We start from the raw sequence: 27,560 nt of genomic DNA on the forward strand, positions 1-27,560 counted from the left end.
GCCCCCGGGCGGGGCGGATCCCGCCGCCAGCCCCGCATTGGCACAGGCAGGCACACCAGCCTGCCCCCCACCGCCGAGGTCGGCACCCTGGCGGGGCTGGGATCTGGAGCTTGCTTCTGCTGGGCCTGTGGGCCGGGCTCCTGGGAGCCAAGGAGCAGAGGCAGGGTCAGCCGCAGGACCGAGCCCAGGTGGGCAGTGCAGGTCGGGACCACCGTCAGGGGAGGGGAGGGAGGACTTCCTGGACACATCCGCTTAGCCCACTGGCTGGGTTGTTAGGATGGAGCTGGCGGGGGCACGTGAGGAACCAGGAAGGGAGGCAGGAGCAGGAATTAATTCTTCTTGCGCCCTCTATCAGGTCAGATCCTCAGAAGTAAGGCCTGCAAAGGCAGCGGTGTTCGTCAGTGTCTAAGGCCGTGCCTGGCAATCAATAAACATTTGTTGAATGAAAGAGGCTCAGAGACATGTAGGATGTACTCGAGGCCACACGGCACATCAGTGAGAGAGAGAGACAGAGAGAGATGCAGACAGACAGGGCCGTCTGAGGACAGCAAATGAAAAGAAAGAAGCATTCCACTCAATTCTGATAAGAAAAATCGGGATTGGGACACCTGGGTGGCTCAGTGGTTGAGCATCTGCCTTTGGCTCAGGGCGTGATCCCAGGGTCCAGGGATCGAGTCCCACATCGGGCTCCCTGGGAGGAGTCTGCTTCTCCCTCTGTCTGTGTGTCTGCCTCTCTCTGTGTCTCTCATAGAAAATGAATAAAATCTTTTAAAAAATAAGGGACTGATAGTGTGACTAGTGAGTATAGTGGAGTGAATGGTGGTCCCCCCAAAGTTATGTTCCTGTCCTAATATGTGGAACCTGTGAATGTGATCTCATTTGGAAAAAAAGGGTCTTTGCAGATGTAATTAAATTAGGGATGTTGAGACGAGAGTATCCTGGATTATGTAGACAGGTCCCCAGTCCGATAACAAGTGTCCTTATGGAGTCACACAGAACAGGGGTGGCAATCTGCACAGGGGGAGCCCACAGTCACCAGAAACTGCACAGCCCTGCTGACACCTTGCTCTTGGACTTCTCTTGGACCTCCAGAACTGTGAGAGGCTACATTTCTTTCATTCTAAATCACCCAGTTTGTGATCATATGCCCTGGCAGCCCTGCAAAGCCAATAAGATGAGTGAGTAAGGAACCACATGTTCCTAGGCATTTACATTTCTTTAATTCTTGCTCCGATATTAGATCATATTGAGAAATAGCAATTAACAATACTGATTGACATCTATTCCTCCTCTTCCCTCACTCTCCTCTAGTTAAGATGGAACACACTACTTAGTAGCTGCACCAATGAGGAACAGATCTATTGGGATCACTAAGTCTTTTTTATTTTTAAGATTTTGTTTATTTATTTATTTTGAGAGAGAGAGCAAGTACGAGCAGGGGGAGGGGCAGAAGGGAACAGGGAGCCTGATGCAGGGCCCGACCCCAGGACCCTGGGATCACACATGACCTAGGCTGAAGGCAGACATTCAACTGACCGAGCCACCCCCGGATCACCAAGTCTTACCTAAGAGGGCATGCCTCTTCCTCTCCCAGCCCCAGCAATCTACCCCTATGCCTTCCTTCTCTTCTTCCTTTCTATAGCCCTTACCCTTCTCTGTATTCTCTCTCTCTGTCTCTCTCTCCTCCTTCCGTACCCATCAGCGCTGGTTCCCAGCACCTAGTAGGGGACAGCAGGTTCCAGCCAGTCCCAAATGCCAAGAGGAATGAAAGCAGAATCTGGAGACACTTTGCAAGCCCAACTTAGAGTGATAGAGGCAGTCGCTCCCACCTGCCTTACTGGGAGCGGGACTTGTCCACCGTGGCCCCTGTCCACCCACCCACATGGGCTAACACCCAACACATGTCACTTGACAGAGGAAATGAACAGGAGAGAGGCAGTGGTGAGTGTCGGAGCAATTATGGTGGTGATGGTGAAGTTGTTAATGGCAGAAGAGGTGCTAGTGGCAGTGACAGTAGTCAGGCTTGTAGCGAAGGTAATGTGTGGTGGTGACAATGGAGGGGATGGTAATTGGGGACTAGGGGTGATAGAGGTGATATTGATAGTGATGGTGGAGATGTGACAGGAGGTGATAGAAAGGCTAGTAGTGGCACTGTTGGGGAAGTTGGTCATGGTGACAGTGGTCCTGGAGGTGGTGACGCTGGTGATGGTCATGGCTTTGCTGTACGGCTTTGCTTCAGTAACGCCCCCCACATCTCGAAGCCTTATGATGGACATTTGGCCCTTGCCCACATCACTGGGGCTCCAGCTCACAGGTCTTCTCATCTGGATCCTGGATGAGGGAGTGCCCTGGTCTGGAACATACCATTCAAATGGTAGAGAGGGCGGGAGTGGGAGCTGAGAGAAACGTGGAGTGCCTCTGAAGACTTCTCCTGGGATGTGATGTACCTGTGTCACCTGTGCTCTCGCCACGTGGCCCAGGCCAACATCAGTGGGGTGGGGAATGGTACTCCCCTTCAGGAAGGTTCTACAAGTCTCCAGCAATAGCTGGGCAATGCTGCAGTAGACTGCCGGTGATCGTGTGGGTGATGGAAATGGTAGTAACGGTGGCCCTGGTGCTGCTGGCGATGGCAGTGCGAGTGCTGATGATGGTTCCACTTGGCCGAATGGAGCTGTGACAGCAATGGACGGATGCCGACAACAGTAGGAGTCATGACGTGCTCCAGCAACAGTGCTGATGCGACGGTAATAATGCAGCAGATGTGATGTCCGCCACCCTCCTCCACCATCTCCTCTGCATCCTAGGGAATTAGGGAAGATTTTCCAGAATCCTCTTACCCATGTGGTTTCCAGGTAGAGTCTGCCAATGCGTGTGATTTCGAAAGTGGAAGAGAAAGAGGCAGCTGAAGGCAGATGACATCCGGAGGTTTGCAGCAAGTCCCAGGCAATCCTCTGAGACCCCTCTGCTTCAGAGCTGCAGGCTGAAGCTTCCAGGCAAGCTCTTGAGATCCACGCACTTTGGAGCAGCAGGCAGACCCTCAGGATGACTTGTGTTCCCAGTCTTTATGCCTCAGGTCATCCTATGGTTGTGAAAACTCCTATTAAATGCCTTCATACCTGTTAGAGTCAGCAACTGCGTGCATCTGGTCACGGCGACGGCGGCTCTGATGGTGGTAGTGGCGCAGGTGGCTCTGATGGTGACAGTGCAGGCAATGGTGACAATGTGATGATGGCAGAGGCGGCATTGGTGGTGAAGGTGGCAGAGGTGATATAGGAGATGATGATGGTACTAATGAGGGAGGTGGTTGAGGTGGAAACGGTGGTGTTGTAGGGGATGGTGATCGTAGAAATGGTCGTCATGGTAACGTGGTGGAGGTGAAGATGGTGGTGGTGACAACAGTGACTGTGGCGATGCTGGTGGTGGTAGTGGTGGTGATGAGGGCCATCCTGGTGGTCAAGGTAATGTGAATACTGGTTGAGGTGGAGGTGGGTGGTTATGGTGATGGTGGAGGTGGCGTCAGAGGTGGGATGGTGGCAGTGATGATGATGGTGCTGGTCTGGGCAACAGCAGTGATGGGCCTCGTGGATGTCACAGTGACAGTGATACTGGTTGAGGTGATGGAGGGACGGTGGGATGTGGTGGTGGTGATGGTGGTGGTGGCGTGATGATTGTGATGTGGTGTGGTCAGTGATGATACTGGCTGAGGAGGAGATGGTCATGTGGTGATGACAGTGACGGCAGGAATGACAGGAGTAGTAGTGGTGATGACAGTGAAGGGAGGAATGATGGTATGTTTATGGCGATGGTAATAGGGTAATGTGACATTGGTCGGGGGGTGGTTGGCGACAACGGCATCACTACAACTGAAGCCTGAGGATCCCATAGCAATGTAATTGAGGCAGTGTGTGGGTGGTTTCATCAAGGGACAAGGGATCCAGGGTGTTGAGATACCCCAGATCCCACAGATACTTCCCCTCAAGCCAGGCGCCCCTTGCCCTGCCTCGCCTGAGCCTTGTGCTGCCTGCACTGTCTTTCCAGGGAGGAACTTTCCTGGCCACTGCTGGCTCCGGAGCCCCCGCAGCAAGATCTCTGCACTGCTCTGACCTCAGGCCCTGTGCTTGTGGCCCCCACCCCGGGGTGCTCTGTAAGAGGTAGTGGGGATGGAGACGGGACTGGACACCCCCTTGGGTCACGGATGTCCCGGGGCTCAGAGAGCAGAGCACGCCGCAGGCCTCATGGGAGGGTGTACCAGCTACACGGAGGCAGAGCCGAGCTCCTCGCTGACGGAGATGCCCTGGAGAGGGGAAGCCCTCTCCAGTGTACCAAGGGCGAGGTGGGGGTCAGCTTCCCGCAAAGGCACGTGTGGAATCTGGCAGCGTGCGGAGGTGATCTTCCCTTCAGAAAATGGCTCTGAGTAATGTCCTCGGAAACCCAAAACTGAAAATGTTAGCAGCAGGGACCTCTGGGATCTGAGTGGAGAGACAGGGATGCGCAGGCATGACTTTAGCTCAGGCCCCGGCCCTCCTGACTCTCACTGGCTGTTTGGCTACTTTCCTTCCCTCTCTGAGCTTCTCTGTCCTCATTCGCCAGCTGGGTACAGAAACTCCTCCCTTTTGGGGCTAGCCTCCCTGGCCAGAGGCTTCTGTGTCCCTCCTGGGACCCCAGCCTCAGGCCCACCCTAAAGCCTGCCTCCTGGTTCGTGGCCTGGCTAGAGAAAGGGGATCTTGGGTGACAGGTGATCTTAGAGCCTGATCTGGTGTACAGGGAGGCTCAGAGAGGGCAGGCACCCAAGGTCACACAGCAGTCCCAGGACTGCTCCCCAGGGCGGGCTGATGGAGGCCGATTAGGCAGCCAATTGGTATTCTGAGCAGCCAGAGGCCCCTCTCTGTCTCTGTAATTAATGGAGTGGCTTTTTAAAAGGATTCTAATCACCCTCGATCCTATCTGCTTATCACTAGCGTTCCTAATTAGATGATCCTGGCAATCACTCGGCTAATTCCCTCCAGCCTCCTGCAGCCCTGCCCAGCCTGGGGCAGCTCACCCCACCCCCGCAGTCCAACCGACCCAGCCAGATGGGCAGTCCGGGCCTTCGCTCCCCTCAGGGCCCTTGGTTCTCTAACTGCATTACCTTCAGGATGGATGGGTGACAGCGATGGATGGGCCACTGGATGGACACTGACAGGTGAGTGAAGGAACTGAATGATGGACAGCTATGAGGATGGATGGATGGATGGATGAATGGATGGATGGATGGATGGATGAAGTGAAAACTGGGAGGTTCAGAACTCAGCCTTTTAGGTCAGACAGCTCTGCCATTTACCAGCTGTGTGTTCTTAGGGAAGTCACTTAACCTCTCTGTGTCTCAATTTCCACACCTCATCTGTAAAATGGGAATAATAATAGCATTTCCTCATAGGGTTGCTGTGAGGATAGCTTAGAATAGAGGAAAGGCTGTATATATGGATATGCTAGCCTAATGATGGCAATGTTGTAATTGGTGGATAGACAGATGTATAGAAGGACAGACAGATGAGTGAAGGGAAAGAGTGGGGGATGGACAGGTCAGTAGAAGAATAGGTAGGATAAATGGACATAGAAATTGGTGAGCTGATAGAGAGCTGGTCAGGTGGTAGGTTACCAGGCAGGTAGAAGAGACAGTGAGTGCTCAGGGCCAGACAGGGAGGCATGGGAAATGGGGAGCAGCCTCTCCTCTTCTCCAGAGTTAACAGGATGATCTTTGCTCAGGTCCCTACACAGATGTGGCTCAGACTCCCTTTCCCTTCCTAGGACATCCAGGACAGTTTCCACACAACCCTCCTAGCTAGTGGTAATGGGTGTCCACTGGGTTCTTTCCCCTCAACTCCCAATCAGGCAACACCCTTCCTGGTGGTGGCTCATGTGGTGTCTGGAAACTCAGATCTAGCCTCTGGTGGGGGTTTAGCGCCTGAGCAAAGGCATCATTTGTGGGACACCTAAGTTCTAAAGTGCACCAGCCTGTTAGGGCAGCCACTCCTCTCCCCACCCACAGTGCCCTAGTCTTCGGCACATCCCCACACGGAACAGATCTGGGCAGGGCTCTAATCCCACTTCCAACAGCTGGTCCCAAGCCTCCAGGAAGACTCAACCCCCAGAGCCTCCACACACACCTCTAGACCTCTGCAGCTTCTAGGATGTGGAATTCCTGGGTCTTTCTGGAAAGAGTATAGAACAAAGAAGCCTGAAGTATCTTCCAGAGTCATGGCCTACATGCATATGCACACATTCACACCAGCAGTCATCCACCCATGCACCCATCTACCCACCCACTCATCTGTCCATCCACTCATCCATCCAACTACCCATCCATCCATCCACCCACCCACTCATCCATCCATCCATCCACTCATCCAACCACTTGCGCATCCATCTATCCACCTATCCAGCCAGCCAGCCTTTCATCTATCCATCTAACCACTTTATCCCACCTGTTTCTTGAGCTCCTATACATACATATACTATGAGCCAGGCACTCTTCTGGGTGCTGCATGTGTATATGACAGTGAACACACTAGCCAGGGCCTTGACCTCATAGAGTTGCCACCTAGTAGGGGAGACACAAGAAACTGATAATGAATAAATAATAGTCAGGTAGTGATAGATGCCATGAAGAAAAACAAAGCAGAAGGAAAGCTTAGAGTGACGAAGTTTCCCTTTCAGATAGGGTAGACAGATAGGGCCCTCCCACCTCCATATGCATGTCAGGCACTCGTGCCCCCACATGTATGTGCATGCCGGTACACATCAACACAAATGTACACATGTGCATGCGAACACACTTGGGCCTCCCACAAAGACAGAAGCTCTGCTATGCCTGGGCATTGGGGTATGGTGTGTCCAGAGATTCCCCTTCCCACCCCAGCTGGGGGTGTCTGGCCCACCTGTCTGGCCAGAACTGTTTTCCTTCTTCCCTGCAGTCCCCAGGACCCTCCCCAGGTCTGCCTGCCTGGAGCTCAGCACACATCTGAGTTTTGCTGGATCAACTAGAGAAGGGCCTAGGTGACTTATTCGCAATTAGCCATTCAGATCCATGAATCTTTCCTGCGCTGGTCTGGGTGTAAGCTGGAAACAGAGCTGAATTCAACTGTGACCCCCTTCTCTCCACCCACAGAGGACCCTCCCAATCCCAGGCTACTAGAAAGGGAACAGACACACGCAAACATGTGAATGCAGCTGCAACAAGCATTGAGGGAGAAGTGATACCTGTCTTGGGGCATCTGGGAGGGCTGAGCAGAGGAGATGACATTCTCAGCTGAGCAGAGAAGGGAGGACTGAGCAGAGGAAGTGACAAGCAGAGGGCAGGGCTTGAAGAGGGTAGTTCCAGCAGGGTCTACTGGGAGGAGTGACATTGGCCTTTGGTTGTGACCTCACACAGGTGATAATCCTGGGTTTAGACATTGGATCTCCTTTCCAAATGAAGTAAATTGCCCCATTGGGAAAAAATATTTCCAGGTGGGAGGATGGTGTTTGTCATGGGACTGTAAACTGCACTTTCAGGCTAGGTACATTATATTTTTTTTTTTTTTTTTTTTTTTTTTTTAGGCTAGGTACATTATAAATGAATTTCTAGAACAGTGTTCTCAGGTCGCCTGGGTGGCTCAGTGGTTGAGCATCTGCCTTTGGCTCAGTTCGTGAGTCCAGTGTCCTGGGATCGAGTGCCACACTGGGCTCCCCGCACGGAGCCTGCTTCTCCCTCTGCCTCTGTCTCTCCCTCTCTCTGGGTCTCTCATGAACAAATAAATAAAATATTTTTATAAATAAATAAATCAGTGTTCTCAACAGAGTCAATCTTCCCTCCCCAGGGCATGTCTGGCAATGATGGGAAACATTTCTTATTGTCATGACTCGGTGGGGGGGGGGGCAGGGCTGTTATTGGCATCTCATAGGGTGCGGTCAGGGATGCTGCCAAACATCCTACAATGTACTAGACAAACTTCCACCACAAAGAATGATCCAGTCCCAAATGTCAGTGGTGTTGAGGTGGAAAACTCTGGTCTGAGCCCTGAAACCATTGCGTGATGAGCACAGTTATATTGCATTTGTATTTTTAGTGTGCCTAAGGCATTCATTTCTTTAATGTGAACGTTTAAAACACACAGCTGACCTGTCAGGTTATTTATTTCTTAGTAAAGCAGGAGCCTTGAAACACTGAGGTAGCTTCATACAGAGAGAACAGTGGACACAAAGCCCTGAGTGGTGGGAGAGCACTTGTCTGTAGTCTGTTGTGTTTGAGCCTAGGGAGGTGGCAAGGGGGCATGGGGGCTGTATGGGATCAGGGACTGCAAAGGTCATGCAAGGCTTGGATCCCAGACCCAAGAGCTGAAATCAGGTACTGAGCTGGGGAGCCCTTGGGCGGATTTGAAGCAGAGGGAGAATGTAATCAACTGCATGTTGTGGAGAAATCTCTCTGTAACAACAATATTGCATTGGTGTTACCAACAAACGGGTAAAAATGTAAAAGTCTGACGTTACCAAGTGTCTGCAAGGGTGTGGAGCAACTGGAGTTTCCACCCCCTACTGGTGAGAATATACATTGGAACACCCAGTTTGGAAAATTCTTTGGTCTCATCTTATAGATGTGAGGGTCCCAAGTCCCTTGACTCAGTCATTCCACTTCTCGGCTTACACTCCCAGAGAAACACTCATGCATGGCAGGGAGTGAGAACAGCTACACATGCACCATTTATAACAGGAAACAGGAAGATGGGCAAATACATTATGTTCTATTTATGCGATGGAATAGTATACACTGCAGTGAAAAACGAATGGACCAGAACTTCATATATTTCTGTGAAACAACACCATAAACGTGACAGTAAACAACAAAAAAAGCAAGTCATAGAAAAAAAATCTACCATTATGATACCATTTATACAAAATATAAAAAACATTGAATAATATGATCTGTGGCTCAAGGATTTGTACATAAGTAGTAAAAATATAACATACAGGGGACTAATAAAGCCCTGGCAACTTCTGGGGAGGAAGGCAGGCAGGCGATAGGGCTGGGAGGGTTCAATAATACCATCAGGTTTTCTTTCTTAACCTGAGGTGGGGGGGTGTCAGAAGGACTGCAATTTGCCTTCCATTCTCCTGCCTCTGCCTCCTGGGCAGGACCTGAGGCTTGTGGATAGCCAATAGAATATGGCGAAGGTGACAGGATGTCATTCCCCGGATTGTGGGACATTATCTAAAACTCCTGTGTGTTGGCCACTCTCCTATAGAGTCTCTGTCTGTGGCTGACTTTGAAAGAGTGATCTGTCATAACCTACAACTAGCTGCGAGGCAGCCCCTTGTGCTAAAAACCTGAGGGTGCTTGGTAGCAGAGCAGAGCCTGCCCCAGTCGAGCCTCTGTTGAGAACCAAGTCCTGGTCAACAGCTCGACGGCAGCCTTGTGTGACCCTAAGTCGAGGAGCCCACTAAGCCATGCCCAGGCTTCTGACCCACAGTGATGGTAAGATAATAAATGGGTGTGGTTTTAAGCTGCTAAGTTTGTGGTGATTTGTTACACAGCATAGAAAACCAGTACCGGGATCCCTGGGTGGCGCAGCGGTTTAGCGCCTGCCTTTGGCCCAGGGCGCGATCCTGGAGACCCGGGATCGAATCCCACGTCGGGCTCCTGGTGCATGGAGCCTGCTTCTCCCTCTGCCTGTGTCTCTGCCTCTCTCTCTCTCTCTCTCTCACTGTGTGCCTATCATAAATAAAAAAAAAATTAAAAAAAAAAAAAAGAAAAAGAAAACCAGTACCATGGCGTTCGTTATGATACTAGCTCTATTTTTGGATATCTGAAATGTTTCATAATTGAAATAAAAAGGTTAAGGAAGAAGAGATAGGGTTGCAGGTGGGCACCCGCCAGAGGTTGAGGGGCTGGGGAGGAGGCTGGCACTATGGAGCAGGTGAAGGGATGGTGCTGGTCCATGTGTGGTAGAGAAGAGGACCTAGAGGTAAAGTTTGGAGGGTGCCAGTTGGAGGTGTGGTGTGGTGTGGGCTTGTGTAAAAACATCCCCTCCATTCCTAAATTCTGAGAAAACAGAGGGGTCCATCTCAGCATCCCCTCAAAGTCTGGGAAAGCTGGATCACAGCCCCACACCGATGAACCTGGGTGGGAGGGGCAGGGAAAAAAGGAGCAAGGACGGTGTTTTCCCAGACTGCCCGAGGGAGCCCTGCAGTGTGGGCTGGTGAGGGCAGGCAGAGCGGTGGAAGGGAGTGGGCTGCACAGAGCCCGCTGAGTGCCCTCTCGAGGAGGAACCCCCCCAACTCTAGCTTGCATACCAGTGGGAGTCATCCTGTTCTGTCTCCTCCCAGGAAATGAGACCCCCCCATCCCTGCCTGGCCCTCAGTTTCCCCAGCTGTAGAGGATGGATGACCTGTGGGGACCCTGGCTAGTGGGGACCAATACTGAAAGCAGCTACTAAATAGCCAGGTACCCACCGGCACTCCCAAGGGACCCTGACAGCCTTAGGGGATGCGTGGTAAGGAAGAAGGGCGCGGGGGCTCAATCTGAAGCCCAGTGGGCTGAAATAGCATTAGAACAAGGTCTCCTTGCTAGGTGGGCTCTCCAAGGAATGAGGACCCTTTGTCTTCCTCATATTACCCTCAAAACACCCTGCAAGGTGCCGTCTTGTTTTTATTGGTGAGGAATCAGGATTCAGAGAAGTTAAGCCATTTACTTGCTTGGGGCTGCACAGCAAGGAAGAGGCAGGTGTGTCTGCACCACAGCCAGGCTTGTCCTTGAGACACGTTGGTGAGGGACTGGGGAGGCCCTGAGGGGCTCAGGGAAAGGAGAACTCAAATAAGATTTCCTCTAGGATCTCTGACTGGGGTTTTGAAGGAGGAAGAGGAGTTCTCCAGGCAGCTCTGAAGGGGAGACCATTCCAGGGAGAGAGATCAAGATCAAGAGACAAGGCAGAGAAAAGTAAACAGGTGTTTGTGATGATTATTTTTGGGGTTACAAAAGCGGCGCATGGTCATAACATGTTATGATAATGGCACAAGTTTCTAAAGTGAAAAGTACCCTCTCCCTTGCCCCCAGACTATCACACTTTCCCAAACTAACAACTATTATTCATTAGGTATGTATTTTCCCTGATTGTTTTCAACATCTACACAAATATTTTTATTTTTTAAAAGATTTTATTTATTTATTTGAGAGTGAGCAGAGCTAGAGAGAGCACAAGCAGTGGGGGGTGGGCAGGGAAGAGGGAGAGGGAGAAGCAGACTCCTCGCCGTGCAAGGAGCCCGACGTGGACCCTGGGATCATGACTGAGCTGAAGGCAGACGTTTAACTGACTGAACCCCTCAGGCGCCCCTACACAAATATTTTTATAGTCCCAAAGAGTTATGCTATATACATTGTTCTGCAATTTACTCCCCCCCAAAAAATCCCCTGCAATTTAGCTTTTTTTTTCTTTCTGGTTTCTGTGAGGTGCACCTGAGTAGGGCTCACTGGGCCAGAGAGCACGCAGAATTCTGATCAACATTCCCAGTAATGGAATGTGCCAGAGTCTGTTTTTACACATCTGCAGCCTCTTCTGTTTCTGCTAAGAGAAGCAGACTGTGGTAATTTGCATGTATGATTTTCATGTCCTCGATCATTTCTGAGGTAGAGTACCTGCTGGAATGTTGGAATGTTTATTTACATTTCTAATGAGAAAGACCTCTTGATGTGTCTTTCACTTGTTTCTCTCTTTTTTGGGGTGGCAGTTGGTCTTTTTATTATTTTTTGTGCTTTCGTATTAGAGGCTTTGCATATTTTTGCCAAATTATCCCCTATTCTGCAATAATCATTGTTAAATGTTACTTTAATTGTTAAAGCTATTACACTTTATTACAGAACAGCTGGGAAATGAGAAAAAGGGGGAGAGTGTCTATGACATAGATGTCACTGTTTGCTAACATTTGGTGACAGTTCTCTCCCCTTAGATGTCATCATGTTACGTGTAAATCTCTATTCCGTGACTTGGCTCTAAGGGCATAACCTTCAGGAAGCATTTGAAAGTCTTTCTAGTGGAAGTCCCGTATTTTCCTCTTCTCCCTCCCATGGTAAAATGCACCTAACATAAAATTTACCATTTTAACCCTTTATAAGTGTACAGTTCAGTAGCATTGAGTACCTTCATACTGTCATGCAGCCGTCTCCACTGTCCATCTCCAGAGCTCTTTCATCTCCCCAAACTGAAACTCTGTCTCCATGAAACACCAACTCCCCTTTTCCACTCTCCCGGCCCTTGGCAGCCACCACCCTACTTTCTATACCCTCTTTCTATCTCTAAGAATCTGACTACTACTCTAGGTGCCTCATATAAGTGCAATCACATAGTATTTGTCTTTCTGGGACTGGCTTCTTTCATCTAACACAATGTCCTCAAGATCCGTCCATGTGGTAACATGTATCACAATTTTCCTCCTCTTTAAGACTGAATAATATTACATTGTATGTCTACACCACATTTTGCTTATCCTGCACCTATCCCTGGACTGTTGGATTGTTTCCACCTCTTGGCTGTTGTGAATAATGCTGCGATAAACGTGGGTGTGCAAATATCTGTTCGAGTCCGTGCTTCCAATTCTTTTGGGTATATACTCTCCTTGTGCCCTTTTGTTGAGCATTTAGGTTGTGTTTAGTTTCCTGTTTTTTTTTTTTTTTTTTATGATAGTCACACAGAGAGAGAGAGAGAGAGAGAGAGAGGCAGAGACACAGGCAGAGGGAGATGCAGGCTCCATGCACCGGGAGCCCGACGTGGGATTCGATCGCGGGTCTCCAGGATCGCGCCCTGGGCCAAAGGCAGGCGCTAAACCGCTGCGCCACCCAGGGATCCCGTCTCCTGGTTTTATAAACCATAATGTCCTAAACACCTCGTGTCAGAGCTTCCTGCCAAAAATACTTGGATGATTACTTAACATTTGAGTCTTAGAATTCTCAGAGCTCATTTCAAAAGCACTTTCCCAAATTATCCTTCCACTCCCTCCTTGCTGCAGATCCTTTTACATCTTACATGTTCAAAAACTTTCTTTAAAAAAAAAAAATTCTATTTATTTATTCATGAGAGACACACAGAGGCAGAGACATAGGCAGAGGGAGAAGCAGGCTCCATGCAAGGAGCTGGATGTGGGACTCAATCCCGGAACTCAGGGATCACGCCCTGAGCCAAAAGGAGTTGCTACCTAGGTGTCCCAGTTCAACAGTTTTCTTTTCCCTCTTTGGTTCCTAGAAAGGCTGAACTTAACCTTGAGATTCATGGTCCCTCTGCCAAGTTATCTGTGGTGGAACCACCCTAGGTGACCCAGGTGGGTTGCAGTGTTTGGTTGGTTTCAAGACTAAAGCTTTAATAAATCTTGAATGTGTAATAGGATATGTGTGATGATGTCAAGACTCAAACAGCATCCCCAAGACCCAAGACCCAGGCAGGTGTGGGCATGAGAGCAGATAGAGATGGAGACAGGGCTTCCTGAGTGGAGACCTGCACAAATGGCCCTGGAGACAGAGAGCCCCCTTGGGACCAGAACTTCTGCCTATTTGTAAGTGACTCTCCTGATCTAAAATCATTTGCAGCTCATCTATACTTTTGCAAAACCTCATGCAACCAAAACAAGATTCGTCCGCACATGCTGCTGGTTCCAGATCTGAGTTAGATGTTCACCCAGTGAGATGCCAGCCAGTTAGTAGTTCCAACTCCACTTGCTTAAATAACCCTCCACCCTTGCGTTGACTCAGGATACCCCCTTTATCATCTGTTATTATCGTGTAAATAATAGGGTCTATTTTGGGCTTACTCAAGTCTGAGCCATTGATCTTATTCTTACAGCAGAACCACAGGTTTGAGAGATTGTGATCCTAGAATCTTCATATTGGAATGTGTTACATGCATGACTCCCTTTATTTTCCTGAATTTTCTGACTTGTGCTGGTCTTGTTAGTATTTACAAATAAAGTTTGGAATCATTTTATCCTTTTGCCTAAACCACTCCCGCTCCCCACCACGCACACACACAGTGGACTTTTGATCTACTGTCTGGTGCTATAAATTCACATAGGGGGCAGCCCACTCGCCTTAGGAGCAGCCCCATGGGTGTTTGACTGCTTCCTTGCCTCTCAGGGGAATTTGTCCATCCTTTTCATCAGGTGGATGACAGACATTCCTCCCAAATCTTATTCCCCTGGGGCAGTGTCCATTCTGTGGCCCCAGGGACTGGGAAGGCTGTTTGCCTTCCCTATTTCTAGTGGTGGTCACCAGGAGGTGAGAGGGACTTTGGAGAAGGATAGACATGGTCTCTACAAATTATGAAGGGCAGGGGTTTTGGTTTCTTCCAACAGAAAATGGGAATAAGATGCTGGGCTTGGAAGCATCCCTACAGGAGGAAGGGAGGAAGGGGCCTTCAGCTGAGCCAGCCCCACCTGGGTACAAACAGATGGAACAAAGGCCAACCCACCCCAGGCACCCTGGCGCCAGGCCCCTGTGGAATCATAAAGGCACCATCTCCTGCTAAGGCGGCCACTTGCAACACTTGGCCTGCCTGCCCTGCCCTGCCCTGCCTGGGAGCTTTGAGGCCACAAAATCGAAACTGTTTACCCGCACAATGACTCTGGGCAGCAGGAATCATTGTTAGGAGCTGATTATTTTATGGCGGAGGGAACAGAAGCTGCAAGGGCAGGAGTGCCTGGGGCTTGAGCTTAGGGCCTCCAAAGCCACATGTGTCCCCGCTCCTGGTGGTCACCCACTCAACACCATTCCTACCACTGCCACCACAGCCTTCCCCAGCTCTGGCTGCTGCCTTTGTCAGAAACAACCCCTTCCCTCCAAGAGTTTCCTGGCAGCCAGAGAGAGCTGATTCATCAGGGCAAGATGTGTGTGTTTCATCCCCACCCCAGAATGCCACCAACCAACAGCATCAACAAACACATGTGGGATAAGTGAATGAATCTATCCAACAGACATCTGGGAAGCACCTACCTCGGGCTCGTTAGAGGAGATGGAGACACAAAAGTGACAGACACAGTCCCTGGCCTCTTGGACCGGATGTTGCAGGCAGAGGGGATCCACTCATCTATTTGTTTCTTGCTGGCTGCTTCGGACACCTTCAACAGTGTCTGCCACTGGAAGCTCCAAAAATATTGGTTGACAGTAAGAAGGAACTAAGACCAGGGCAGTAATGAGAAACAGGGGGCAAGGGGCCTCTTTCCATGGTTCTTCTGGGCTCTGCATTCTAGCCTTCGGGTCCAGAACCACATTGCCGCTCTGGGATCTAGATTCTCGGCCCTGGGCTCCACATCCTTGGTACTAGGTCCTGAGTTCTGAGCCTCAAGCTCTGGGCTATGGATTTGAGAGTCCATGCTCAGGGCTCTGGGTTCTGGGCTCCATGTTCTGAGATCTGAATTCTGAGGTCCAGGTTCTGGGCCCCAGTTGGATAGGAGTTCTGGATTCTGAGCTCCAAGCTCTAAGTTCTGGATTTGGGGGACAGGCTCTGTGTTTTGAGTCTGGTTCTTGAGTACTGGGGTACCGGTTGTGGACTCAAAGCTCTGGACTCCAGGTTCTGTCTCTGAGCTCTGGATTTGGGGCCAGGGAATAGGATGATTTGCCAGAGGCCAGGTAGAGTCATTAATGTGTTTACTGCATAGAAGATAAGCTCCTCAAGGACAGGAATTCTTGTTTGTTACATGCAGTGGAGTAGCCCCCATACCTAGAAGAGTGCCTGGTGTGTAGGAGGTGTTCAACAGGCATACATACATGCACACTTGAGTACGTGATCATATAGACACACAATCCTGCAGTCAAGAGCCAGGGCATGGGAGGGCAGGACCTTTCCCGCCCTCACTGTAACTGTAGCTGATGGAGGGGAGGCCAAAATGCCATGAGCTGGGGAAGGGCTGAGAGGGGCAGTCAAGTGCCCAGCCAGCTATGCACTGGGGTGGTTCTGCCTTTCTAGCTTTCTAGTCTATAGGAAAAGGAGGTGGGTTAGGGTGGTGGCACCTAGCACCACTTAGGTGGGTTAGGGTGGTGGCACTTAGCAGAGGGCTCCTATGTCAGAGTCCCAGGGATGCTTCTGCTGCTCTACCCTGATGGGCTGGGGTATCTGGGACTTCACAGCAGGCATCATGTGGCCTCCACAGGACCATTGCTTCTCTGGGCCTAACAAGCACCCTGCCAGCACCAGCAGCCTGGGATGGGAAGGATGAAAGGAGGGGCCTTCTGGAACATGTGGACATCAGGGCTGCCAAGGAGCAAGGAAGTTGAACTTCAGAAATCCTAATTGTCATGGACTCAGGGTATCAGAAATGGTGATTAGGGCTAAAAGAAGTCATCCATCAGGGACATATGAATAGAATGACTTGTAATTAGAGACAGTGGCATCGTGAGAGATGACATCATTCAAACACATGATCAGAGAGGTAGTGGCTGTACACTGAGGAACAGGAGGTCTTGGTGATCAGCATTGATTTGATATATGATTCATCATTGATCATGAACATGGGGGACTGAAGAAGTGAGCAACAGGAGTGTTAGTGAAGGATACTGGTGCCCGTATCCTTAATGACTGAGCATAGAGGAGACAAGTGATCATATTCAATGGCTGGAGACACCCAGAGATCTTGCAGATGAGTGATCTAATGGGGACCAAAGGCAGCAATGGTTAGAGACTTTAGTGACAGAGACACAGGTGGCTAAGGGATACTGATGACCAGGGGGCTGGTAGTAGTCAGTGCCCCCCGGAATCAGGATATAAGGGACACTGGTCATCAGGGACTTGGAAGATGAGACTCTACAATCCCTATGCTGGACATTAGAAGCCAGGTGATTCACACTGAGGAGCCAGGGATGTCAGTCACCAGGGCCACTGGTGATTGCACTGACAGAAAATTTGGTGGAAAGAGGAGCCCATGATCAGAGACATTGGTCATTAGGCATATTGTTGGTTAGAGATGTTGGTGACTAGAGACAAGTGACCAAAGTCACTGTTAAGGAGACATTGGTGATGAAAATAATGTGATTAGAGATATTGGAGAGACATATGAGTGATCAGATCTATCAATGATTAGAAAACCATTGATTAGTGACATTGGTGATCATGCTTCTTGATGAACTAGGATACCAATGACTGGGTGTGTTGAAGACTAGAGCATCAGGAATCAAGAACATGAATGATAAGAGGTGCCAGGGGTCACAAATCTGGTGAATAGAAATACTGAAGAAACACAATGGTCGTCAGAGATGTTGGCACCAGACACACGGAATATTAAACATGAATAGAGGTGCTGATCAGCAATATTGGTGGTAGGCGATACTCATGACCAGGTGTATTACTAGTAAGCCAAGACAGTCACTGAAGCACTGGTGATCACACTTCATGGCTGTCGGTGACCAGACATGTCACTGATCGGAGGCATTGATAAAATATTGGTGATTGAGTGTTGGTGATCAGTTGTTAGTAATCAGATGTCTATGGTCACAGGCTCTGGTGATCAGACCTGTCACTAATGAAGAGTATCAGTCATGGTAGCCATCTCCAATGACCAGCTTTGTTGACAGAAGATGACAGCAATCAGTGACATCAGTGATCAAAAACATTGGTGATCACATCTGTCAATGAACAGGAATATTGATGACCAGGTAGCTCAGAAACAGGAACTGATCAGTATCTGGGAGGAAATGGATGGAGTAGAGGGCAGGGGCGGCTCTTGTTCCACAAGAGCATTTGGGTTCCACAAACGCCCCAGGAAAAGGATCAGTGTGTAGACCAAAGGCTGGAGAAACCATGGCCTCCTCATGCTTCCCCAGTAGCCACCTATCCACCAGGAGCCCCAGTGGGGTGACAGTGAGGAAATTCAGATGGGAGCAATGCAGGGGGGATCAGGATCTCCCACCCCAGCCAAACCGCCCCATCCCCTATTCCAGGAGCCCTTCTCTCTAAATCACTGGGCCCGGGAGGACCCATTAGTCTGACTGCCAATCTCCACACCCAGGACTCAGCAGCCCGGGAGCCCACAAGACCGGCCAGAGGCATTCACAAAAAGTATTTTATTATTCTTAACAGTATTCACTTTAAAGGAATAGGAGGATAGCATACAATTTTTTACAGACAATATATAAATGTTGTACATAATTAGCAATAACTTAGTTCACTAATCCAAAATAAAACAAGCCAAATAAAACATAAAAACAGAAAATACTGCTGATTCTTTATCTTATGCGGATACTAGTACAAAATAAGTTACTTCTGGCTGCGGTGCCCCCCACCCCCTCAGCGATCGCCGGCCCATATTGCACTTGGTCGACTACATCGGCTCGGCTCGGCAGGATCCTCCTCCCGGCCAGGCCCTTGCCGGCCGCCGCACCCACCTCCTCCGCATACAGAATCTAAGCTCGGACACAGTTATGTACAGCTGTACCTTGGGAAGGATCCAGACAGCCACAGCGAAGCAGAGCAGAACCCAGGCGTCTCCAGGGACCCCAGCAGGGTCGTGGCCTCTCCTTGGACCCACCCCCAACCCCTGCCTCGCCACCTGCCAGACCAGCCCCTGGAAGCCAAGAGCAGCCTCCCCAGGCCCCGGGCTCCCCATCCTAGGGCTGTGGGATCCAAGTACTTTTCCAAAAATAATTGCGAAGCTACAGCCTTGGTTTGTAGGTTTTATTCCTTTCCATAGCGAGGGCTTCCGTGGCAACGTACAATTGACTGGACCCAAAATGAGTTTAAAAATAAAACAACTAACTCCTCAGCGAGTTAAGCTTATGCAGTCTTTTTATATAGATATATATTTTTTTCTTTTGTCTCAGAGTGGGAGGGGAAGGGGTTGAGGGGTTAGCAGAAAAGGGATGTATGTACAGGGGTCCACCTGGCAAAGGAGTCAGGCTGTGGCTCAGGCTTGTTAAGGGTACACGGGTCACACCAGCTTCGGCCTCAGAGCCAGGGGAGAGATCTGGGAGACATTTCCCCTCTCAAGAAAATGTTGTTTCCTTCCTGTGACCCAGCCCTGGCCTGGGAATCTGCGCAGGACCGCCCATGATTGTCTCTGCCCTACTGGGCCTGGCCGCCAGGGCACGCACCGCGCCGCCTCCCCGGGCTGGTGGCCTGCCTGCACTGGCTCAGCCCAACCTGGGCTTCAGCTGCTTCAGGAGAGGAAGCCAGGGGAGAAGATGCAGGCCACCCCCCAGCCCCTCGCACACCTACCCCCAGGGCCCTAGCAAGCAGATGGGCCAGGTGGCCCTTGGAGCAAAAGAAAACCCAGAGAACTCAGGGGGCAGCTCAGATCTCTGTCTCCCAGTCCTTGTTAGAAAAGAGAACAAAATAAATTATTTTGGCCTACTCCCTTCTCCTTCTAAAAACAGCTTTCTTCGTCTGTCCCCTACCCCCCACCCCTTCTCTTCATAAAGTTGTCCGTTCTGTTCTCTGAACAATCCATGATGGAAACCCCACCTGGGCAGTGAGCCGGGCCAAGGCTGCCTCGTAGCCTGGGTGAGGATCTTCACAGTGACCGCTGAGGGCCAAGGGGAGCGCCCACAGGAGAGGCAGCGTGGGGCTCCGGCTGGGCTGGCAGGAGTGGCATCAGTCTTCGGGGAAGGGCAGACCGCTAAGGGTGTAGCCCACCCTGCCTAGGGGTGCCCAGCCTTGCATTGCTGGCCACCCTTCTCGGCATCTCTCCATCCGATTGCCGGGGGCCTGGCCCTAGCCCATGGCGGTCACCATGCTGGATGGGTGGGGGTGGCCAAAGGAGAGGCTGGAGGAGGGGTGGATGGGCGTTGGGGTGGGCAAGATGTGTCCCGAGTGGCTGAATGGTGGGAGGTGGCCCACGGGCGCCATGTGTCCAGCCAGGGCAGCAGCGCTGAAGGGGGAGGCCTTCTCCTGCATACACTTGGACAGCTCCTCAAAGCACTCTGCACCTTTCTTGTTCTTCTTGGACTTGGTGGACATCTTCCGATTCCTAGTTTGGATCCCTTCCTTCTTCATGGTCAGTGGCCTGTTGACCTGGGGGCAACCACAAAACCTTCAGGAGATCCAGTTCCCTTCCCAGAACAAGACCCCCACCCCCAGCTTCCACATGGGGGCAAAGGCAGGTCTGGACAGGGATCCCACCTGCAAATGCCCTCGGCCCATCATGGTCTTCCCTGCCAAGCCAGCGTGCTACGCTTTCCAGAAAAGGGCTTTTCACTGTGTGGGACCTGCAGGGCACTGAGCCCACTAAGTGCCAGTACCGCCCCCACATCAACACAACCAAACTGTATGCCTGTCTTTTTTGTGTTTAAAGAGGCACCACTTCCCTGGACCTGCAGCACACCCTCCCCGCCCCCCCGCACCACCCCCCCCCCCCCCCCCCCCCCGCTTTGGGGGACACACCTCTAGCCAGCTTGTCCCCTCTTATGGGAAGCCCTTCTGGCACTGGGAGCTTGCCCAGCCCAGCGGCAGCCGCCTCCCAAGCCAAGCCACGCTGGAGATTGTGGCTGGGGCCCCTCGCCTGGCAGCACAAAGAGGGAGCGGTCCCCCGGGAGGGACGGGGCGGGCAGGGGCGGGGCAGACTCACATTGTGAAGCTTGTAGTAGAGGCCACAGGCGTTGCAGACAGGGTCCCCGTTGGCGTTTCGGCGCCATAAGGTGGTGGTTGTCGTCTGACAATTTGCACAACAGGTGCCGGCTCTCCTGGCGGCGGACTGGGAGGGGAGAGGCGGCGTCAGCAGGCTGGGCTCCCACGCCCCACTTCGACCTCCCTTCCGGACCCTCGCCCCACCCCATCCCTCCCAACTTAGCCCAGGAGTGGGAAATCTCACAAGGGAATCCAGGCATCTCCGAAGCCGTGGAATTTTAGAATTTGAGACCGAAACCAGTGCAGAACTTAAAGAACACTTAGAAGCCTGATCTCAGTATCAACCGGGTTGCAAAGCTAAAAGGACAAATCAGCTACTTCCCCCAACCATCAAACAAACTTCACAGACAGGTAAACTGAGGCCCTGAGGAGGTTGGCTCCATCCCTTTGGAGCCCCTGGGTCTGGCGCTGCATTCTCACGTGCCTCCTTTCAAACTCCACAACCCTGGGCGTGATGGCACCACAGAGGCCAGGGCAGGGGAACCTTGTACCTGCCCAGGGTGGGGACGTCAACTGTTTAGGGAGTCTAGAGCTGCTCCATCCCGTATGTAGCCACTAGCCACGTGGGAGCTATTTGAATTCAACTGAACTACAATTTAGTAAAATGAGAAATTCAATTCCTTCTATGGCATTAGCTACATTTCAAGGAATCAACAGTCACAACCACAGTGGACAGTGCAGAGCCAGAACATTCCCATCACCACAATGCTGGTCCATCAGGCACGCTGTACCCCAAACCACAGAGCGCTAGCGGCCCCATAGCCCCTCAGGGAATGCAGACCAGAGGGGGACTGGAAATGAGTGTCTGGTTTCTGGAGAAGGGACCTGAAGTCTCCTGACAAAGGAAAGTAAGAGAGTCTTGACCGGAGAAAGCAGATGCCCTCTTGTGGGCCCATAAGCACCAGCCCCACGGTGACAGAACTCATCTGTCACCCCCCCCAGCCCCCCCCCCGCCCTGTCCCCCTCCCAGGCCACCACCACCACCACCACCACCACCACCACCGCCCCACCAGCTCCCAAAGAGCAGCAGGCAGCAGGACGGCTGGGGGAAGGAGACCATCAGAGGCTGGGCCGGCCTGGGCCGGAGCTCCTAGCACCAGGCAAAGAGCACAGGAGCGCCGCTGGAGGGACCTGCCTGACTGCTGCCTGGTGGGGGCAGGGGGGCAGGGAGGTGAGGGTGAGTAAGCAGCCTGGAGCTGGAATTCTGACTCAAGGGCCAACGTGGTATCCTCTACCCCTACCCCCACCTGGGCCCTCACCCCGCCTCGCTCACTCGGGTGGAGGGGGAGGGGGCCCCCAAAGTGGCAAGCGATTTAAGCCTCGTAAATCACTTCGCCTTGAAAAAAAATATATTTATTATTCTTAGCATTTTACGCATTATTTGCAGAGCGGAGGGTATTAGAAATTTCAAAACAGCCCAGCGAGAGGCAGGATTGAGCCGAGGAGAGGCTCTAAAACTCGCGGAGTCCGGAAACAGATACGCGAAGTTTCCTTATCTTCAGGCTGCAGATGTCCGGATAGGAAACTCCGGCAGGAGATCCGAAAGGGCATTTTTTTTAAATCACTCAAATGAAAATACACAGTATAGGTGACTCCATGGAAAAATAATAAAGGGCAGGTTTTTTTGGTGGTTGGTGTGAGTGTGTGTTTTATTTAAATAAGCGCGAGGAGATTGTGTGCTGGGCTACAAGGAAACTTACTTCATGGCCCTATTTTTAAAAAGAGTTAGCCAGAGGCCAGGGCACAGGAGCTGGGCCCTTGGACACTCAATGTGGGGGATCCCTGAGCTCGGTGGGGTGAGGTTACCTGGTGGGCTGCAGACCGGGGAGACCGGCCCGGGCCGAAAAAATCTGGCCTAAAAGAAAGGCGACCCCAAGTGATTTTAATGATAAAAGGATCTGAGGCAAAGCAGCTGCATTGGAAGGGTTGGGTGATGTTACTTTTATTTTTTAAATAAGTCGCGGCTCAGCCCAGGTTGGGCCCCCCACCCACCCACCCAGCCACCTGCTGCCCGCGCCTACCAGTCTCCGCTTGGGCTTGATGAGTGGCCGGTTCTGGCCGTTCATCTTGTGGTAGAGCCCGCAGGCGTTGCACAGGTAGTGCCCAGTGCCGTCTCGCCGCCAGAGAGGGGTGGCCGTGGCCCCACAGTTGACACACTCCCGGCCTTCTGCAGGGGGGACAGGGAGATACAGCAGGCCAGCTTAACGGACAGGGTCAGGGGAGAGAGTCGGGGGCGGAGGCGCCCAGAAGGCGGCAGCGGGCTGCCCCGGGGTGACTTTGAGCTCCGACTCTGGGCAGGAAGGTTCCCCTTCCTTGGAACTCTGAGGAGGTTCCCCTGCAGGAGAGGAGTTCGGAAAGTAGCCTTAAGGCTGAAGCTCCCTGTTTAAAACCCTCTCTGGCCACTGACCCAGCTCTTCATTAAAGGATAACACTCTGAAAAAAATAATAAAATAATAAAATAAAATAAATAAAATAAAACTCTCTGTGGAAGGAAGGGAAACGGGGCAGAAGGAGGAGTGGGGCCAGGGCCCCAGGGATTCTCCGCGCTACAAAGAAAGGGTATTTACAGCAAACCTCGCCGGCGGCAGGGCGGTGGCGGGAGTCGCCCGCTCCACCGGGCTGGGCCTGGGAGGGTCCTGGCTCACTTTCTAGGTCTTCCTCTCCTCTTCTATCTCTCCCTTTGCCCCAGCTGCGTCTGCCACCTCAGGATCCTCTGCCCGCAGCTCCCACCCCGCTTCTGTTCTTCAAGCAGGGGGGATTTCCTTCTTTCTCCCCAGCTTCCCCCTTTTCCACTGAGGCCCTAGAATTCAGGTCCCCGACTCGGATCGAGGGTGGCATTCTTTAAAATAAAATCAACCATAAGCCCTTTCGTTTTTAAGCCCAGTAGACTAAGTAAGTGACCTTGGTCTTCTGTCGATGGATGGCGGGCTGTTTGGTTTTGGTTTTTGTTTTTTGTTGTTGTTACTCAAAGACCATCTGGAATTCAAATAGAATGTGTAAAACAAACTTGGGAGAAGGGGCTAATTAAAGGCAAGGTAGCCAGCCTGAGCAGAACAGGCCCCCCTCCCCAGGCGGGGCTGGGGTGGGTGCCCGAGGTGGCGGCAGCAATCAGGCAGGGTAGCCAGATGCCCTGCATCACGTAGCCCGGGAAAATGTTTCCCCATTTACTTTCAACTAAATTGTCGATGTATAGGGGCAAGGAAAGGTTCCTGGACTCAGGAGTAAAAGTTTAAAAAAATCTTCCTCTTCCTTGGTTAAAGGGATCGGGAGGTAAGCATTGACAGTAAAAGCCCGGCACTAGCCCTGGTTTCAGCTCTCTGGCCAGATTCTTAGACAAACCAGCTTGGCCCCAGCCCTCTCCTCCGGCAAAGGGGCAGAGGCACTTAGAGCTTCATCCCCTCACTCCTGCCTTCAGGCAGGGAGAATGAAGGACACGCCAGGGGGCAGGGAGCAGGAAAAAGCCCTGGGAATGTTGCTTTGGGGGAAATCTCCCAAGGAGATTGGGAAACATCGAAATCCCAAGATAGGACTGATTGAGTCGGAGAACCAGATTCCTTGAGGGTCTGGAGCACCTACGAGTGCACCCACAGCATGCACGCACACTCACAAACACACGTACACACAGCCTCACTGCTGTCACTCGAGTCTCGAATTCTCTCACACACTAAGTCAAGAGGCTGCTCACATTTTCACTTAAGATTAAGGGGAAGGGAAGGGGGAATTCCCGTTCTGTGTTCAGTCTGGCAGTGGCCAACCTTAGAAGGGAGGGTGAGGAGGGGGGAAGGGAAACGAACTTTGGGGACCCTTGGGAACAGTTAAGAAATGAACAAAAGTTTTAGGGCTCCTCCTCCCCCATGCTGGAGTCTCAAACATCTGTTGGAAGTTGTTGAGGGGATCATCGCCCATCCCCAGATCTGGAAGGGTGACATTGCCCCGTCTCCCCTATCACAGCCCTCCCCACCCCCCCACCTCCCCCACCCCACATCCCGCCTAAAGCACAAACCAACCCCACTTCCACTAAGTCACTGGCACCTGCTGTTACCTGAGCAGGAGCGTGCCTTGCTGCGCTGCTTAGGGGTGAAGCTGGAGGCAGGGCCACCCAGGAAGCCTCCGGGGTGGAAGAGTCCGCTGCTGTAGTCGTGGGCAGCGGCCGGCACATAGGATGGGTAGGTGGGGATGGGGTGGTGTGTAGCAGGCTGGGTGCCCATGGCAGCCAGGCCTGGGCGCAGGGGACTGCCGCTTTCCATCTTCATGCTATCGGTCAGTGACACCTGGTACTTGACGCCATCCTTGTCCTCCCCCCGGGCTGCGCTACCCCCTGCGGAAGAGGAGGCTGGAGAGGCAGCCCCCGTGGTGCTGGGGTCCGGAGACACTTCCTTGGGTGGAGTGGGTGGGAATCCGAAGAGGTGGGAGCCAGAGTGGGCTGCAGTGGGAGTGAGGGAGGCCACAGAGCTCCCGCTGCCTCCCCCACTCCCGCCCCCTGCCCCTGGGTACACGGAGAGGGGGCCGCCCGGGCCTCCAGCAGCTGAGGGGTGGAGTGGTGTCTTGGAAAAGGGGCTCACGGTCCAGGGATTGTGGTGGTGTGCTGCTGCGGCTGAGAGGGCAGCTTTACCCCCGTCAAGCCAGGGCAACCCTGGACTATGCAACAAGTGTGGGCGGCACATCTGGCCTCCAGTCAGGCGAGCTGCAGGAGGAAGGAGAGGGGTCAGGATGGGCAGAGGCTGAGCCTGGCCAGGACTCAGATACACAACACCACAACTCACAACCAGCAGTAACCTTCTTCCCAAAGAAAACCAGAAACATAACACCCCAACCGGCAATAATCAAGAATGTCACTCGGGAGCTGAAGGACAAGTGGCACAGAAGGAACCCACTGGACCACCAAGGCCTGGAGGGAACCCCCACAGGCCAGCAGCAAATGGGCAGAAACCCCCTGGTGCCCAAACCCTCCCCAAGAGGCTGCTGCCCCCACCTTTCCCGCCCCAATTTTTCAGCTGCTCCAACTCCTGCGGATCTCACATCCGGGAAGCAGGCAGTCGGGGCCTCCTCCCCTCCCGCGCCGGGCTTCCCAGTCACCCACCGGCCCTGGGCTCACCGTGCGCGGGGCTGTAGGAGACGCGCGCCCGCGCGTGGGCTGGGTTGGCGTAATAGGGGTTGCCCTGCGAGTCTAGGTGGTTGAAGAAGACGTCCACCTCGTCGGGAGGCAGCAGCTGCGCGGGCTCCATGTAGTTGTGCGCCAGGCCCGGATGGTGCGAGTCGGGGTGCTGCGCATTCAGCACGGCGGGGTGCGCCATCCAGCGCGGCTGCTCCGGCGCCACCTCCATGGCCGGCGGGGGAGGCTCGGGATCTGGGCCGAGGCGGTGGCGGCGTCCCTGCGCGACGGAAGGGGGCGTGAGGGGCGCCGCCACGGCCTGACATCCCCCGAGGTCCCGCCACGCGGAGTCCCGCAGCCGCCGCGCCCCAGCCGAGCGCAGCCGAGGGACAGTCCCGGGTGGGAGGAAGGCTCAAAGCTCAAAACGAAAGGAAGGCGGAGGAGAGGGTTCAGGCGCGCACACTCGCTTGGTGACCCCCGGTCCCAGAGCCGCACGCTCGTGCGCGCCGCGTTACACTCGGGGACAAGCCCCGACAGCAGCGACCCCAGCAAACACACAGAGTCTCTCTTTAAGTCAGACACTCACCCCGACTCCCTTCCCTCCCGCTACATAAACACAAACACACAGACCAAAAGTTAGAGACAGACGCCTGGGCACCCACCGGGGCACACGATCCCAGCGGCACTCACATACCTACACTTGGCGCCGGATACACACACCGACTTGGCGCCCCCCGCCCCCCACACGCACACGCTGCCCCAGCGGCTGGGAGCCAGCCCCTGAGCGCACTCCCAGGCGGCGCACCACGGCCTCCCCCGAGGCACATCAAAGCAGTGACTCGCAGCCGGCCCCGGCGGCCTTGAGCCCCGGAAGAGACCTCTCGGAGCTCGGCGCGCCCCAGGCCCCCGGCCAGCTCTCGCACCCCAAACTTACACACGCAGCGCCGCGGGGAGGGGACTGCGGCCTCGGGGGCGGGGATCAGCACCGGTCGGAGCCCCAGGAGCGGCGGGCTCAGGAACTGCGCTTCAGGCCGCTGGGCTCACGGGGTTCGAGCGGGGGACAGCGCGCGCCTCGGCCTCGGGCCCGCCCGGCTCCGGCCCCTCGGCATCCTCCGGCCGCCCTGGCGCCAGCTCGCGACTCCTGCACAGACATGAAGCGGGGGCCGTGCACGCCTAAGAAGCCCGCGCCAGCCAATCAGCGCCGCGCGCCGCCCAGCCTCCGCCCCCCATTGGCTGCGCCCGCAACTCGGGCCGCCGGACTCCCGGACTGACCCGCGGGCCTGCCCCCCTCCGCCCGCGGGCCCCCTCCCAGCGCCCTCCCGGCGGCCCCTGCTGCCAGCGCGCCCCCCCGCCCCCGCCAGGACCCTCACCCCGCTGGCCGCCTGCTGCGCCCCCTCACGCGAACGCTCCTGGATCCCCCTAACCTCAGGGCCCGCGTCCCAGTAACTAACCTCCAACGGGGGACCCCTCCCCGGGAGCACGGGGGGTGCACCCTCCGGGTGTCTGAGTGTCCTCTCCCCGGGACCCCAGCTATTCCACTCTCGGATCCCAGCTCCTTTAGCCCTGAAGCAGCTGGTTGGAGTCCCAGCTACCTACCCGGCCATTCCCTCCCCCGCCTCGGGCGCTGGCTGGGCAGGGGATTGTTGGGGGGACAGCTGAGGGGCAGCAGGCGCAAGGAGGGGAGGAACTGTGCCACACGAGCGGGCTTCTGGGTCCCGGACAACAGGCCGCTTAGGCCTGTGCTTGACCGGGTGGAGGTGGCCTGGCCGGCGGCCCCCGAGAGGGGGAGGGGGCGTCCCCTTCCCGGGCGTGGCCTTCGCAGACCAGCGGGCCGAACTGCCTGGGGCGAGGCCGCGGAGACC

The 27,560-nt window shown here is 53.4% G+C and overlaps 1 protein-coding gene and 1 long non-coding RNA gene across 5 annotated transcripts; one reads left to right on the forward strand and one right to left on the reverse strand.

Annotated features, from left to right (window-relative positions):
- The first annotated feature begins 5 nt into the window (after positions 1–5).
- Positions 6–13,940, forward strand: LOC112662957 (uncharacterized). 4 transcript variants are annotated; one of them, XR_004807198.2, is made up of 5 exons: positions 6–188; positions 4,039–4,151; positions 4,959–5,182; positions 13,387–13,554; positions 13,842–13,856. It is a non-coding gene; the product is annotated as an uncharacterized LOC112662957 (long non-coding RNA). The 4 variants fall into 4 exon arrangements; XR_004807196.2 differs by lacking the exon at positions 13,387–13,554 and having other exon boundaries at positions 11–188; positions 13,589–13,940; XR_004807197.2 differs by lacking the exons at positions 13,387–13,554; positions 13,842–13,856 and adding an exon at positions 7,579–7,802 and having other exon boundaries at positions 11–201.
- Positions 13,941–18,034: 4,094 nt separating this feature from the next.
- On the reverse strand, positions 18,035–26,849 carry GATA2 (GATA binding protein 2). Its single transcript, XM_025448226.2, has 6 exons — positions 26,633–26,849; positions 25,702–25,978; positions 24,649–25,290; positions 22,628–22,773; positions 20,548–20,673; positions 18,035–19,994 (listed from the first exon to the last, which is right to left on the reverse strand). The coding sequence occupies exons 2-6, from the start codon at positions 25,928–25,930 to the stop codon at positions 19,695–19,697; spliced, it is 1,443 nt and encodes a 480-aa protein (XP_025304011.1). The 5' UTR covers positions 25,931–25,978; positions 26,633–26,849; the 3' UTR covers positions 18,035–19,694.
- Between the last annotated feature and the right edge of the window lie 711 nt (positions 26,850–27,560).

This window comes from Canis lupus, chromosome 20 (assembly GCF_003254725.2).
Source record: "Canis lupus dingo isolate Sandy chromosome 20, ASM325472v2, whole genome shotgun sequence".
Taxonomy (NCBI): Eukaryota; Metazoa; Chordata; class Mammalia; order Carnivora; family Canidae; genus Canis; species Canis lupus.